Consider the following 16,125-nt stretch of genomic DNA (forward strand, 5'->3'; position numbering starts at 1 on the left):
AAGTTCCGCTTAGAACCACATCTTTTATGATCTGTAAGCCTGTAACATGGGGACTTTATAGAAAACTTTGTCGTTTCTAGACAGTGGGTTCATTCTGAGGGAGTATTCTGGAGAGGTTGGATTTCCCCATTTGATAAAATCATATTAGAATATGTTTCAATCACTGCTGCCTGCTCTGGAGTTGTAGAGTCCCTCTCAATTCATCTCTGGTGAGGGACCTAGTTAACAACACCTACTGTATATTACAGGTGAAATAGCATTTCATGTTGAAGGGTAAGTGGACCTTGCATTTGCATTCCCAGTCACTACTACTAGAGGATGGATTTGTTCCCTCTAAAATCCAAAAGAAAACTGTTCTCAGCCTGTCTTGTGTTAGCTGTTTTCCTCGGTTGTCACTTCTAGTATGGATTATACTGCATTTTGTTGACATTCTTAGTATTTTTTCTACAAAAAAATGATGTTTTGGGAAAGTTGAGAAATAACTTGGTGGTTTTTTCTGTCTTTAATAGCATGTTACTTGAATTCTGGGTTCCTACAACCTGTGAATGATGGTTGGGTTCAATGATGGACAAAGCGTAAACTTAGAGTTAGTACGGCTTCCTTTTGCCTTTTGTGATGATTTTTCAGTCCGCTTTTGCGGAGTGACTGGTTTGTAATGCTTGTGGTTAAATTAGTTACAGTTGTTCCACAGAAGCTATTAAAGCTTTGTTTAACATATAAATGAAAAGATTTGATAAATAGCAGAGATGAGGAGAAAGAAGGTGTTTATTCTGTTTCTTAGAGTGATGCATCTTAAATGCCAGCAGGTGGTCTATTCAAAACTAATAGTACTAGTTGCTTTCAGTAAGCCATTGTGCAAAGCAAGGGCTCTGTTAATTCCCTGTCCTTATGGGCACAAGTGATTAGTAGGAAATAGTGACTTTGATGTTGTAGGATGTCATTACTAGAAACCTGTTACATGAACTTTATATCAAATGTTTTTATTAGCTATTTCGTATGTGTATATATAATTAGAAAATTTAACATTCTGTGCAGATTCTTTGCTGTAATAGAACTAATCCCCCCAGCATTACTTGGTTGGTTTACGTGGTTTTGGCAATTGTTACTAATGTAGTCACACAGCTATAAATTTGGTTTTGAGTGAGTTGAGAAATCATTTAACTTTAAAATCAAGTTGGTTGATTTTAAACCCTTTTGCAATCTCATTTTTTGCAAATTCAGGATAATAGATTAGCATAAACACTAATGAGCATTCAAAATCATTTATTCCAGTTAAAATCCATTCTGAATGGGTTATAAGCAAAACATATTTTAAGCCTGCTTATTGTATGAAAATACTCTCACTGCTGTTCAGCAGAACAGTTAGGTGTATGCATGTTAGTCATACGAGTACACAAAAATTCAGCTAGACTCTCTGGTCGAAAGACAGCATCGAGAAAACATATATTACAAATAGCATAAAGCATTCAATCTGTGTTTACGATGTTTAGCAGATAATTTATTAAATTCAGGCATAAAATTTTCATTCAGCTTAAGTAAGCCAGAGATGGATGTCATTATGAGACTTACATACCATTAGCTCACATCAATTGATTAGCAGTCGAGCTCTGTGGTACAAGGCTAGTAAGATAGATAATTATTTGTGATGCCAGGAGGCTGCAGGTCAAGGAGGTTTACTGGCTGCATGCTCATTTCCTTTGCTTTTGTGATCACTTGATAAAATGAAGTGCATCACTGTGAACAATTGACCCTTTTGAACAATCCAGACTGGTCAGCAGTCTAAATCCACATTTTAAAGCCATCATTATAGCCTCAAACTTAAGAGTTTCCAGGGTGCAGACAAAGGTGTTGTCCTCCTTCAGTACCAGCCGTGTACCGTTTTCAGACTTTATGAAGTACTTGAATTGAATAATATTTGAAGATACTGAAAACTCCTCCGGAAATCCATCCAGCCTGCTTTTGGACACCAGTACAATTCTGGATTTTATTTTTGCAATGAAATCAGGAGCATTACAAAAGATTCTAAGTCCTTGAGAACGGTCGTGGCTGTCAGTGATTTCCAGGAAAGTAGTCTCTCGAGATGCTAGCTGTTCCTTCTCCCACCTCGATTTCACTGCGTCCGAGAGTACCTTGAGCTGGAAAAAATCTGCTTCTTGTGCCAAAAGTTGATTTTCTCGAAACCCTTCTGGTAGAAGAAGTTCTCCATTTCGTAGGAAGTTGAGAATGTGTCTGAAAAGCAGTCCATCTCTGTCTATGAAGTAATGACCATCTGCATCGAATGGGCACATTATTTTTCCGTTTATGATCCCTTCCAGAAAAGAGTCTGGATACTTGGTTAGTGTCTGTTTTTGTGTGATATAGAGATAGCCACCAACATTCAGAGTAATCAGAGACGTTTTATAGTCCTTGTCTTGCTCAGAGCCTTCAGAGTTGCTGTGTTTTTCTTCGCATTCCTTTTCTCTTCTGTTTATTTTTCTCTCCATTATCGAAGCTAGGACAAAAAGCCAGCTATCTTGCTTTATTCTTCTCAGCTTGCAAAGAGATTTTTGTTTGAAAAAGCACCTTTATTCAGCTCCGGCACGATGTTGGAATGGAAATGCTGCTAGCATTGCTCCGACTGTCAGCTCGGGTTTGCAGTAGGTGGCGTATCAGCTGTGTATGCAGGGAGATATCAGGAATATGACTGTAAAGGAGAATTTGCATTTAACTGTATAAGGGAAGAAGGGTACAACAACTGTTTGTCTCTTTCTTTCCTCTAAGTCTAGGAAGTTTACATAGTTTGGGGGTTATTCACAGAAATGCATACTACTATTCTAAATGACACCTTATTTTTAATACTTCAAGATGTATACGTAGTATCAGCTGGCCAAATCGTGTTTAGTACCTATGGTGTTAAACAGATAGCTTCATTTGTGTTTGAAGGATTTTAATTTTCACAAAGCGTCTTTTCACATGTTTTTGGTACCGATTACAGTACCTGGTGCATACAGCAGGACGACACTGAAAGGAAAGGTGTTCCTGGCTGTACAAGGGGGGGTGTCGTCCGTGGAGCGTATGCGCATACATATTCCTCATTTATCGGACACGTGCGCAGTGGTAAGATGTTTTCAGAGGAGATACGCTGGAAGCGGTGCTGAGGACTGGATGCTCTGACTGCTTTAAGTTTGTGGTGAAAGCTTCCTTTTGCGGTCGATGGGAGCATCCGCGCCAACACAAGAACTACAGCCTGATTCGGTGTCACTTTTTGCCTTTCTCTGTGCCATAGACAAAAACTGTTTTAGAGGGGGGGATTTACTATTTATATCGGTGATGTTTTTCAAGTCACCAAAGCTGTCTGGCATCAGTTTGTTCTTTCTCGATAGAAACAACTCAGCTGCCCTGCAGAACAAAGGGTTAGTGTGCCTACAGATAGCTTTGAGCATCACATAACATTATAGCTTAGCAACACTTGAGTATGGGAAGGGGGGGGAAACATCGGCAGAGCACGCTTGAATCAAATGGCTGTCTTCTCTCCATGAATCTCTGCTTGGAGGCTCTTAGAAAAAGGTTTCCCCTTTAAACATTTGCAGCTTGGAGCAGGAAAGGGAAAGCTCGCCACGCATCTATCTCTGTGTGTGTTTCCTTGGGGAGCGGACGGAGCCGCAGCATGCATTCCCCAGCACCGGCGGGAGCCAACGCTTACCTTGGGCTGGACCCGGAGAGGAGGTCCCATCTTTTTCAAGATGTGTTTTTCATTTTACAGGTAGATGTCTCCGGCTTTGCCCGATTTAGCAGCGAAAAGTCAGATTGTTCTTCTGTAAATTCTTCTGTGCTATTTCTAAATATTTTATTCCTACTGCTCCCACTCTCTCTAAGGCTGTTTATCGATACTGTAGCGTCATCACTACAATATTTTATTAATTGATAACTGAATCTAGTAGAAATAAATGCACTCCTTTTTACTTGCTATTCTCCTTGCCAGTGTAACCCTAGCACTGATATGCTAAATTTTTCTGCTGCTCTATGTGATATATTAAGCAGATATTATTCATTAGATTTGATTTATCAGGATTTAGTCATGGTTTTCATTTTAACTCTTTGATGCCATTGATATGTTTAGCGTAACTTCAGTCAAAGAGATTTCAACCAGTTTCTAATTTTTAAACATTCGGACTTTTTTCAAAATTAACTCCTTTCACGATTATTGAGTGAATAATTGAGAAAATGAAAGAGCCAATTAGTTTCAAATATGATTTTATTTTTTTTTGCCATTACAGGAGACATCCGTTCAAATTTAGTTTGTCTTCAAGTGATGGAAAATTCAGTTAATGTACTTAGATCGTGCTTAGCTACAATGTTGAACCATCTTAGTGGCTGTTAAACCCCAAGAGAATGATTTTTGTGGTGCTTTCATCTTAACCCAGTGACCTTGAAATACTTTGAAGCTGAACTAGGAATGTCCTGGCACAAATAAGTAGGGATTTCTAAGGAAAGCTGGGATTTGTAAAAGAGATGAAATTTTTCATGGCCAGCTAAGCTGTCTACATTTTAAGAGAGAGCAGTTACAGAACAGTATCTGCTCACTTAGTTTTTCATGCTCATCGTCTTCTCAATGTTCTAACACTTGCGGTTGAAATTTTCCACTTTTGTGAACAAGTAAGTATTCTTTGAAATATCGTCCAAAGTCATTTTAGTGGTTTGTATGATAAAATATTCAAAATCGATTTGATGTAGAAAATATACTCTGTGGAGATCATGAATATTTACATTTCAACTTTTGAGACTTGAAAAATGTAGAGCTGCTGTAAAATTTTCATCACCACAAACCCATGTAACTTTACTTCACTGCAGCTGACAGTCATCTGTAACACAAAATTAAAGCCTGGCACATCTTTGTGAAAATTTTCCACTTTCTGTGCCGTACTACAAGACAACTTTTCCAAAGAGCCCTCGTTCTTCCTGTGCACTTGGTGATACATATGGTATTGCAGCTCATGTAGTTTTAGTGGGGTGATTTTATATAGCTTGCTGTTTTCTGAAGGTGGAGCTATGCCTAGAGGAACCGGATTTCTGTTTTTCTGACCTTTTGTCCATGTACTGAAAGATCACCCAAAAGTTCATTTTGGTAAAGGTGTGCAAGTATTTCTTGTAATCAAATTAGAGACTTTGACCGTTCTGGTGCTCTGAGCGTCTTTGTGTTGTGCACCAGGTGTGTGATAGCTGAGATGTGCCCTGTGCATCCCGGATCTTCTTGCTTCCCACTTGGATTGAGACAGAGCAACTTGCTACCGTGTGCTCTCCCATGCCGTGAGCGAACTGTCTGTTTCTGCCCCATCCAGCTGAAGTATCCTGCTTGCAGGTGTTGGTAGCTAGCAGTCCTGAAGTGACTGCTGCTTCGCAAATTCTTAGTGTCGCCTGTATGCTGGGATTGGCCATTCAAGTAAGGAATGGTGCTGGAATCCAGCAATTGAAATGATATTGGTTTGGTTCCAGATTAAGTCAGAAAATATACTAAGCACTCTTGCACACACTTAGGAGAGTGGCTGTAGTAGTACTACTACTCCATTTCCAAGTTACTCTTCCTTTGGGCTGCACCAGGAGGGCAATCCACAGCTTTTCAGTTTCTTCTCAGTCAGACGAGCCATCCTGGAGACAGTGAAAATGCAGTGCTGGTGCCTGTCAGCTACACAGGAACACAAATCCAAGGAGGAGGGGGCTAGGCATCTGCCCCTCGTTCTGTCCTACATGTTTCCTTTTGGAAGATAACCTCACTCCTCCTCAGCTTCCATCCTTCTCCTGAACCTCCCGGTCTTGGAAGCTTGAGCACGCCATGGAGCTGACGATTCGGGACTAGAGCACACCGCGGGGAAGTTGGTGCTTTACCAATGGTTCAGCTTACTCACGTGTCCAAACGGCATCAGCTTCACTGAGAGTCTGCTGTTGGTGAAAATGACCTGGGTTACAGAAAACAGCTACTTTTATTTATTACAGTACAAAAGGATATGAGGAGAAATAGCAGCTTTAAGAGGTAGAGAATTTTTTAAGTGTATTAGGACACCATGCTAATGAAATCTGTTTGGGTTATCGAGGCAATTTGCTAGTCATTTAATGTCATAACACAGAAAATTGGCCAGGTTGTTGGACAATTAAACCACTCAATAGCTACTATCTCACCATGTTGATAGCAGAGACATTCTCATTCCAGTAACAACTCCAGGATGTTGATTAACAGCTATTGAAGACAAGCTCTACACACTCATTAAAATAGAAGATTTTCAAATCAGCAAGTCTGAACAATTTGCATTCAAGAGTTTTAAAAGAGCTGTCTGAGAATCTCTAACAACAGTTCCTGTTGATATTTTTAATAATTTTTGAGCCCTGCATTTCTACAAGACTGAAAAAGCAAATGATGTGCCAGTATTTGAAAGGTAAATTGGATGGCCCAGGTATTTAAAAATGAAAAGGGACTGCATGAAAAACAATACAACGGCTGACTTGGAAGTCTATCAGTTAAAAATTAAGGGAGAGTAATATAATACTAATCAATGTGGGTGGAGGGAAAATGGATTGTGCCAAAATCTTTTCTCTTTTTTGGTTACAATTTGTTCAGCAAAGCAGGTGATGCTTTCTTCTGTTAAATCTTGGAGTATGTCTCATTTGTTATTTTGAATTAATGTTAGTACTATGTACTGTATTAGTTTCCGTTTCATTTACCTATACAAAAATTATCTGCCGGCTTCAAACTGGCAAATGGGAAGCAGAGAATTATCACTAAAATGTTGCTGTGTTTTGGTTCTTGGTCCTATTTCTTTTTAGTCAGTGATCAAGAAGGAGATAGTTACTGATGAAGTTTGGAGACGATACAGACTGAGAATGTAATCAATAAGGAGATATATTGCTGATGCAGAACCATTTGGGTAGTTGGTTAGGATAACATTTTAATATGACCAATATGAAGTTTATACGCCCAGGAATACACTGTAGGTGGGGTTTGTTGTACATATGTTTGCGGGAGGGTTACTCCTATGTGTAATGCGTCATTGACAACTGAACTTGAGGTCATAGTCCTGTGCGGTGGTCAGTAAAAAAATGTAGTGTGTGTCTTTGGATACCTAAATAAGGGAGTGGCAAGTGAAGATGGGGAAATCCTATTTTTTAGCTGCGTAGCTACCAGGGAAGGGTGGTCTGAGAAGGGCATTAGCTTTGAGGCTGCCCTTGGAATGGAAGAGAGGTGCCACAGAATGCCTCTGGTCTGGGAGAGCAGCAGAGCTGAGGTCTAGTTTAGGAGGGGGCTGCTCCTTGTCCGGCTGCCACATGCAATAACCTGGGAAGCTGCACAGAGGTGTAAGCGGGCAGTGGGAACTACTGGAGCTTCCAACATGGATGCGGGGAAGCAAGAGCCCAACTGCTACCTGCTGAGGAGCTGAAGTTACACGTGCCCGTCGTCTGTCCTTACTGCACTTTCTTCCACTTTTTTCTGCTGCTCGGGAATGGTGTGTCTTGAGGCAGCTCTTCATCTCCTCCTTCCCTGGCACTGCTCATAAAGAGCAGGAGCTGGTAAACCCCGGATCCCGTCCCTCATGCTGTCAAGGCTGCTGTGAGAGACAATGTCTCAGGAGAGACGTTCATGAACTCAACTTTCTCAGGTCAATAAGAATGATTAAGAAGCTGAAAAATAGGCGTAATGGAAGAGTCAAGAAAACATAGTTTATTTTTATTAGGCTTGATAAAGGTGGAGAGTACATAAGTGCTTGGATGGGCAGAAATGCTTTCACAGCAGGCTCTTCAACTTAGCAGTCAATGCTCTAACAAGACCCAGTGGCTGGAAATTGGAGCCGGGTGCAGTCAGACTAGAAAACTAACACATTAAATTCTCCAAGCTAGTCCATCTCTCTGTCTCACCCCACCCACCCCCAAAAAACCCCCAACAAACCAGCCCCTATCAGACCATCATCTGCACAATTCCAGTAAATTTCCCCAGTGCCCGTTTAAGCGTTTTAACCACATTCAGTTCATTTGCTGGTGATTGACAGCAGGATTTGAAGCTGGAATTGGCATCTCCCCAGCATAATTCCCTATCATCTCACTGAAAAAGTCAACAGTTGAGATTCCATTATGAATTGGCACTGGGGCATTCAGGCGTGGAGGTTGGGGTGAGCGTGCATTTGGCAGCTAATGATGAAGCTATGGGTTATGTAGACCAGCCTGTCCAGAGCTGTACTCACAGTGTACTTGTACCTGCCACCCCACATAGGGCAACGGAGAGCGTAAGACACTTGGGAAAATATCTGTTTTCCCTTCTAATTATTGGTCTTAGCTAGTCTTCCAGACCTATTCATTTACCTTGTACTATCTGCTTTATTTTGAGTAGGTATTTTTAACAGAGAATTGCCACTTTTATGCCTTATTCATCCTTTGGCTTCTAGGCTGATGTGACTATGGAAATACCAAGGCAGGCGTGTAGCACTTTGGATGTCTTTTCATTACAGCTTTGGTCCTGCAATAAGTGAAGACAGACCCAAGTATCTCAACTTGAGTTTGGTGAATGAGAGCTAATTAGGCTGCAAAGGGAGTAAAAAAGTGTTCCCCCACTACAGTCTTGCAGCCGGAGGTCTGCGTGCATCTTTGCAGATTTATTCTGCGAGGCTCTCTGGTTGTGTTAAAATCCCCAAGAGGGTCCAGGGGAAGTGGGACTTAAACCTTGGCTTTTGGACAGTGGATAAGCTTTGTCAGCAGACTAGCTTAGGTCAAGGTGGTGTTCTTGGAGACTGTGGACAGCCTTGTACTGTGAAGCAACTGGAACATTAAAAGCTGTCATGGTTTAACCCCATCCAGCAACCAAGCACCACGCAGCCGCTCGATCACTCCCCCACGGTGGGACAGGGGAGAGAATTGGAAGGGTAAAAGTGAGAAAGCTCGTGGGTTGGCATAAAGACAGTTTAATAAGTAAACCAAAAGCCTTGCATGCAAGCAAATCAAAACAAGGAATTCATTCGCTAATTCCCATGGGCAGGCAGGTATTCAGCCGTCGCCAGCAAAGCAGGGCTCCGTCACGTGTAACGGTGACTTGGGAAGACAAATGCCATCACTCTGAATGTCAGAATGTTCCTTCTTCCCCCAGCTTTTATTGCTGAGCATGATGTTGTATGGTCTGGAATCTCCCTGGGGTCAGTCGGGGTCAGCTGTCCCGGCTGTGTCCCCTCCTAACCCCTTGTGCCCACCCAGCCTGCTCGCTGGTGGGGTGGGGGGAGAAGCAGAAAAGCCCTTGGCTCTGGGTAAGTGCTGCTCAGCAGGAACGAAAACATCCCTGTGTTATCAACGCTGTTTTGGTCAGAAATCCAAAACATAGCACCATACTAGCTACTATGAAGAAAAATAACTATCCCAGCCAAAACCAGTGCATTCTTCACCCCTTATTCCATACTGCTTATGTCATGCTCAGGTACCACATTATCCAATACAGCCTCATTAACCACCATCACCCTTCCTGTCCTTTGATAAAATACACAAATATTGTTCCCTTAGTCTATGGACCACACCTATCAAATGTCTTTAAAATGCCACAAAGCGTCCACTGAGTTCGTTTAGTCCATGCCTTTGGGCTCCATCTGGTACGGTGGTCACTCAGGATGGGAGAGGTGGTGTGTTGCCTGGAGTTACTGGGCACCAAAGCCAGCTCAGGTCAGCCTACTGCTGCGCTTGCACTGCTTCTTGTGAGGCTTGTCTTCCATTAGTTCAGGTGGTTTCTGCTGTAGCAATTCCTGTAACGTGCAACTCAAATCCGGGGTTACAACAATTTAAAGGTATTTCCATTACAATCTCCACCCCTGGTCCCTTTGGACCAGATCGTCGGGTTTCACATTGCCATGAACTCCTCCCGTTGCCCCTGCTCTGGCTTGGACTTACCCCAAACTGCAGTCCCTCCCCGGCTGTACCTGCTCTGTCACGGGCTTATCCATGGCCAGATGCTTTGAGGTGCTCCGGCGTGACCTCATGCACAGCCCCAGATGCTTCGAGGTGTACCTTCTCCAGCGTGGACTGACCCACAGCCCCAGATGCTTCGAGGTGTACCTTCTCCAGCGTGGACTGACCCACAGCCCCAGGTGCTTCGAGGTGTACCTTCTCCAGCGTGGACTGACCCACAGCCCCAGATGCTTCGAGGTGTACCTTCTCCAGCGTGGACTTCTCCTTGGGCCACAATCCCTTCGGAGCTATACCTGCTGTGGCACAGACCTAACCACGGCCGCAGACGCTTTGAGATGTACCTGCTCGGGCAGGGGCTTATCCACGGCCACGGTCCCTTCGACTCGAGTTCAGACTGGAGTTCCAGCCTGCCCAGTACAGCAGCGCAGAAGCAGCAGCGATGCCCTGGCCATCTGCCAGCCCAGGCACCCGGCCATTGCTGTTATCAGAATGTTCCCAGGCACAGCAGAGTAAGACGATAAGCAGTACAGCAGTAGAGCAAGCAGCGAAAACAAAAAGCAGCCGCTAACGAGCACTAGATTCTAATATACAGTGAGGCAAGCAAGCCCCATGGTAAGCACAGAAGCCTGTCAATTAATAGCTAAACAGCAATAACGGCTATAAATTCGATCTAGCACATTCCGATCAAATCTGTCGTTATCTTGAACCCTTCGAGCCCCACGTTGGGCACCAAAAAGGACTGTCGTGGTTTAACCCCAGCCAGCAACCGAGCCCCGCACAGCCGCTCGCTCGCTCCCCCTGCATCGGGGTGGGGGAGAGAATTGGAAGAGTGAAAGTGAGAAAACTCATGTGTTGAGATAAAGACAGTTTAATAAGTAAAGCAAAAGCTGTGCACACGAGCAAAGCCAAACAAGGAATTCATTCCCTGCTTCCCATGGGCAGGCAGGTGTTCAGCATCTCCAGGGAAGCAGGGCTCCGTCATGCAGAACGGTGACTTGGGAAGACAAATGCCATCACTCCAAACGTTCCCCCCCTTCCTCCTCCTTCTGCCAGCTTTTAGTGCTGAGCATGATGTCCTATGGTCTGGGATATCCCTTGGGTCGGTTGGGGTCAGCTCTCCTGGCTGTGTCCCCTCCCAACTCCTCGTGCCCCCCCAGGCTGCTCGCTGGTGGGGTGGGGGGAGAAGCAGAAAAGCCCTTGGCTCTGTGCAAGCCCTGCTCAGCAATAAGGAAAACATCCCTGTGTTATCAGCACTGTTTCTAGCACAAATCCAAAACAAAGGCCCATACCAGCTACTATGAAGAAAATTAACTCTATCCGAGCCCAAACCAGCACAAAAGCCAAATCCGGCTCTCTGGTAATTAAAAGAGGGTATTAGCCAGGACATCAAAGATGAGATATTACTAAGGATAAGCATGTTTAATTGGCAGGTTGGTTTCCTAAATAGATGGGGGGGAGGGAGGGGAAGCTATCCGGTTCACTGATTCTGAAAACTTAAGAATAATTTGAAAAGTGTGCAAGGTGCAGATAGATCAATAGCAGCGTGTCAGTGTTCAGACAGCTGGGCTGGATGGCTCAGATGACTATAGGCTAGTTAGCCTTGAACCCATACCGTAGAAACTAGTGGGAAAATTGTCATGGAGTTCAAGGGGTAGAAAAGATCAGAAATGTAATGAATGCTAGCAAACATGGCTTTATGTAAAGGTTTTCTGGTCAAACAAACCTAATTTTGTTTATTTTGGAGATTGTGAGTTTAAAGAAACAGCATGTTTGCAGCCCGCTTAGCATTTTGTGTTGCACGTAATTTCGAATCTTGTGACATTCTGATTTATGTCTAAAAAAATTGCAAGCACAGAACGAGATTAAAAACTGGCTGACAGTTATCAGAAAGTAATTATCAGTAGGAAGCCACTCGGGCTGTAGTTTGAAGGGCTTCCTCTAGGATTAGCAAGAGGGACAGTAGTAAGTGAGAATCACTGCTTATGAAATGTGTCATGATTGACACAAATGCTGGACAGGACTGTCATGGTGGGACTGGAATCACTTAATTCACAGAAGCTGTTTAAAGGCAATGCGTTTTAACCAAGCCAAAGGCAATTATAAACCTAGGAACAGGGAATGCAGAGCACATAAGTGAAATGTGAGGCTTAGAAAAGACTCAAAATAGATCTATTAGTGATATAATAGCCAGTCAGCTCCATTAACCCCCAGAGCTTGATTTTTAGAGACGAACTGATCTTAACCCAGTTTTAGCCATCTAAACATGAAGCACAGTCTTGAGACACAGGACCGCCCCCCCCCAAAAAAAAAAACAACCCTGAAAGCCACAACCACGAGCACAGGGCAGATCATTGAATCCTGAAAGAGATGGGACCAATTTTCTTCTGACAGTCCCCCTCCTCCCTCTCTCAGCTGAATTCAGAGAGTCTGTTGAATAACCTTGCGATGGCTGAAGAGAGGTGAGAGAAATTCCAGCTCCTGTCTGTCATTTACCTCCGTATCTCGTTTTGGTAAGACCAGTACAATAGTATTAGGTCTTTTTTCTCTTCTCTGTATTCTTAAAACGAGGTGCAGATAAGAGACCCAAAACTGATTTAAGTGTGGTGTAAATGCCTTGTGGTGAGATAATGCATGAGCTTGAATTACTTCGTTTATTGAAAAGATGATTGAGAAGTGACTTGATTCCAGCGTGGAAGTACTTTCAAAGGGAGAACGCACCAGGTACTAACAGGCTCTTTAGCACCATGTAGAAGGTCGTAAGAAGAACCAACTGCTAGAAGCTGAAGGCAAATTCATGTCAGAAATTAAGCAGCAATATTAGTACCACTTTAGCCACAAATAAGCTACTGGGTTCTGTGTAGAAGAAAGAGGATAAAATTTACCTGTCTGTGATATACAGGAGGTCAGGCAGATTTGCCAAGTTGTCTCTCCTGACCATAAACCTTAGGAATCTGTAAAACCAGAAGTGTTTTAATACAAATTTTCTTTGTTTCATTCAAAACTACCTGCAAAAAGTATGGCATTCTTACTCCTTTCAAGGACTGAGTTTAAATCAAACCAAGAAATTTTAGATCAAAGCATTTTAAAATACATGGTGTCGAAGTAATCAGTCTCTGCCTTATTCAGGGAGAGCAGATGTAGATTTCCAGGTGTAATAATATTTCAGTAGAGAGGCAGCAGAAAAATTAGAGATGTCTCAGAGCGCCTTGCATTACTGGCATCAATACTTCTAAGCGTTCCTGTTACCTTTTGTGACGCTGCCAGCTGAAGGTGACGGTGACAGTGTAGTACCCTACACCAACAGTAAGATGAGGCTCTCTGTTGGAAGGACGTTTTAAATAGTGAGAGCTAATCAAGCCATTAAAGCTCATCCTTTCTTGTTACGCGAGGCTGTTCCAGAGGTGTTTGGTTTACACATATTGCACTGGCTACGTCCCAAAGAGACGGATGAATTACCACGCACCCCCCCCCCCCCCCCCGCAGGTGTTTGCCCACCATCACTTCTCTCTTCCTTTCTATGTGAAGTTGCTTTTAATTTTTAGACTTTTCCACCTTGGTGGAGTAGGCTGGTACTATTGCATGGCTCTGTTAGTCAGCGTTGCTTTAGGCCACGGTGGATTACAAAGTGACTGTGTTACAGAGGTGAATGTACAGAGAGCAATATTAACTAAAACTTAGTATGTGATCTCCTAGGTTACTAACTGCAAGTTTTTATTTCTTTTCCCTGAGTGTTAGCATATGTAGTAATTACTTGTATTGCATTATGGTCCTTTAGTGAACAATTTTTTTTTAAATTGTAATAAGGTGAAAATAGGTTACTCTTTTTCTGAGGATAGGAATAGAATTAGGTCTCATTTTATCTTCCACTAATTTTGGATACTTTGATGATTGGCTTCTCTTTGTAGATTATTTTTTTCATGGTCACTAACTGTACTCAATACATATTTCCAGAAAACAGTTCCTAGATAATGAGTGCGGCAATCTAGAGAAAGGGGGACCACATAGTTACCATCTCTTATTTAAAATTTGGTCTTTGTGATTCGTTCTTAATATGTAAAACACCTGATGGCAAAATCAGGAAGTCTAGGGTATACCAGCTGTGCAAACATGTTTTTCCTGCTTATTTCTTTGGTGTCTAAACAGAGATTTTTAGAACTTAATTTGAGATTTCAGAACTTATAATTACATGATATTTACTAAATGCTTAATTAGTGAAGAATAATTCAAACGTTGACCATGTCGGTGAATCTTATTTTAATGTCCAGGTTTGCTTTGTTTCTTCTCATTCTAGATAAACTTTCCTTGGAAGGAATAGTGGTGCAACGTGCTGAATGCAGACCTGCAGCTAGTGAAAATTATATGAAACTGAAAAGGTAGGAGTGCTCTATTACAAATGGATATGTGATATCTGATGCTTTATTATTGTCTTACCAGGGATGGATGACTTCAGTATTATCATGGTCTTATGTAGGATTTATACAGGATTGGAACTGTTCTTGCTTTCGGGGTGGATTTACTGTAGGGAGGGAAGGAAGGCTGGCGCGGGGCTTGTACCTCCCTCTGGTGTTGTCTGGTGGGATGATGTAGACTTCTGCGTTCCATCACGTGCAAAGCTCTTACTAGAGCGCACGTTGCGCCTCTTCATACGTGAACATACGAATGTGTGGCTATATTCAAGTGTGATTAAAGCTGGATTTCCTGAGGACTTAAAGGTTTACATTGGTCTGGTCGGGACACGCTTCTTGAGTATGGGTTTCTGTGTGGATCATCTAAATGTAATTCCACTTAATACTGTGCCATACTAGATGAAGAACACCTCTGAAAAGTTATTTAAAATGCCCCAAATAGGAGAGAGTTCAGGGAGAAGTACTAGACCTAGACTGGCTTGCTTGGTAGGAAAGGTAATGGCTGAAAATGTCAAAAGTGGCATGGAAACCACAAGACATACATTTAACAGAGTCATTTAGTGACTTTTGAAAATTTAATCTGCTACATCTAGAATTTACCATGTGCTTCATATATCATACGGATAATTAATTTGATGATGTACTCTAGTAATAAATCAGATTTGGAATTGAATTGTGTATTATATTAAATACTTATTTATAAATTTCAAGCATGTGGGTTTTAATTAAATCATCCTTTTATATTGTGAGTTTGCTGTAAATAGAGAAATCCAAAGCAGGAGATTTCAGGAAGAGAGTCGTCCGTGACTAGTTTTCGAATCATCAAAAGAAATGCAGAAAAGGCAAAGTGATGTTTTTTCCCCAATTCCTGATCTGTTTTCTGTGTATCATACACTACATTTGCCGTATCTTATGTTTTATTAACCTCTTCTGTCATCTAAACTGCTCCAGTATTTCCTTATTGTGCTCAATTCTGAGACGATGTTCTAGCTGTTGGCAAATCAGTACCATGAGTTTGCTCATGTACGTGAAGTACTTCATTTCAGATTGTGTTTTGTGATTGCTATCATGATTTTTGTCATCTGTGTGAAATGGAGTATGAAGCAACTGTGATGTTACTAGAAAAGGACTCATTTCAATCTGGCAATTTTAAATATATACAAATATAGTCTGTGGGATGTATTTGCTTCATAATTGTTTTAATCACAGGTTGCCTGATCCAAGTGCTTTTTTTTGCATTTTGTACACAGTTTTCTCTTAGTTGATCAGCTAAGCTGCTTCTGGTAAGGCCACAGCAGGAGACCAAAACAAAACTGATAGCTTTAATGACATGCTACCCAAACTTTGAATTTCTCAGCATTCTACTTTCTGTCATGCACGCAGGCATGGAACCCCTCCTGGTCTTTGATTTTGTTGTGTTCAACTCCTATAGGAGCAATGAAGATCCAAACACAAAGGCAGGTTTTGTGTTTGGGAGAACTGGCAGCTTAAAACTGATGGTACTGTTGTTTTTTCTTTCCTGTAGAAAAACTGTCAGACTGTATATGCCTAGTTTCTAACTTTCCATGTTGTTAAAGATTTTTTGCCTCTTACCAAAAAGTTTTAAAAAAAAATCTTGTGGGAATCAGCATGAGATTTAGCAGATCCAGCAGTTACAGCCTCAGAAGAAGTTGGTTTATGTCCAAATACCATCTCTGGTATTCGAGTAGTAGGATCTAACTTTTCTCTTCACTCCCTTTACTCTCTCCCACCCTCAACATGCTGCAGTCTGTATTTGTGCTTTAAAAAAGTGACAGCATTGAAGATAAACCACGTA

General features: G+C 42.1%; 2 protein-coding genes across 2 annotated transcripts in view; one reads left to right on the forward strand and one right to left on the reverse strand.

Annotated features, from left to right (window-relative positions):
• Positions 1-16,125, forward strand: part of GTF2F2 (general transcription factor IIF subunit 2) — a 90,623-nt gene that overhangs the window by 29,338 nt on the left and 45,160 nt on the right. Inside the window, exon 6 of the mRNA XM_049815740.1 lies at positions 14,195-14,276. Coding sequence (XP_049671697.1) covers positions 14,195-14,276 — 82 coding nt within the window. The remainder of the gene's footprint in view (positions 1-14,194; positions 14,277-16,125) is intronic.
• KCTD4 (potassium channel tetramerization domain containing 4) lies at positions 1,289-3,730 on the reverse strand. The gene is made up of 2 exons (XM_049815741.1): positions 3,683-3,730; positions 1,289-2,683 (listed from the first exon to the last, which is right to left on the reverse strand). Exon 2 carries the CDS (start codon positions 2,481-2,483, stop codon positions 1,710-1,712), a length of 774 nt encoding a protein of 257 aa, XP_049671698.1. The 5' UTR covers positions 2,484-2,683; positions 3,683-3,730; the 3' UTR covers positions 1,289-1,709.

Source organism: Accipiter gentilis, chromosome 13, assembly GCF_929443795.1.
Source record: "Accipiter gentilis chromosome 13, bAccGen1.1, whole genome shotgun sequence".
NCBI lineage: Eukaryota > Metazoa > Chordata > Aves > Accipitriformes > Accipitridae > Astur > Astur gentilis.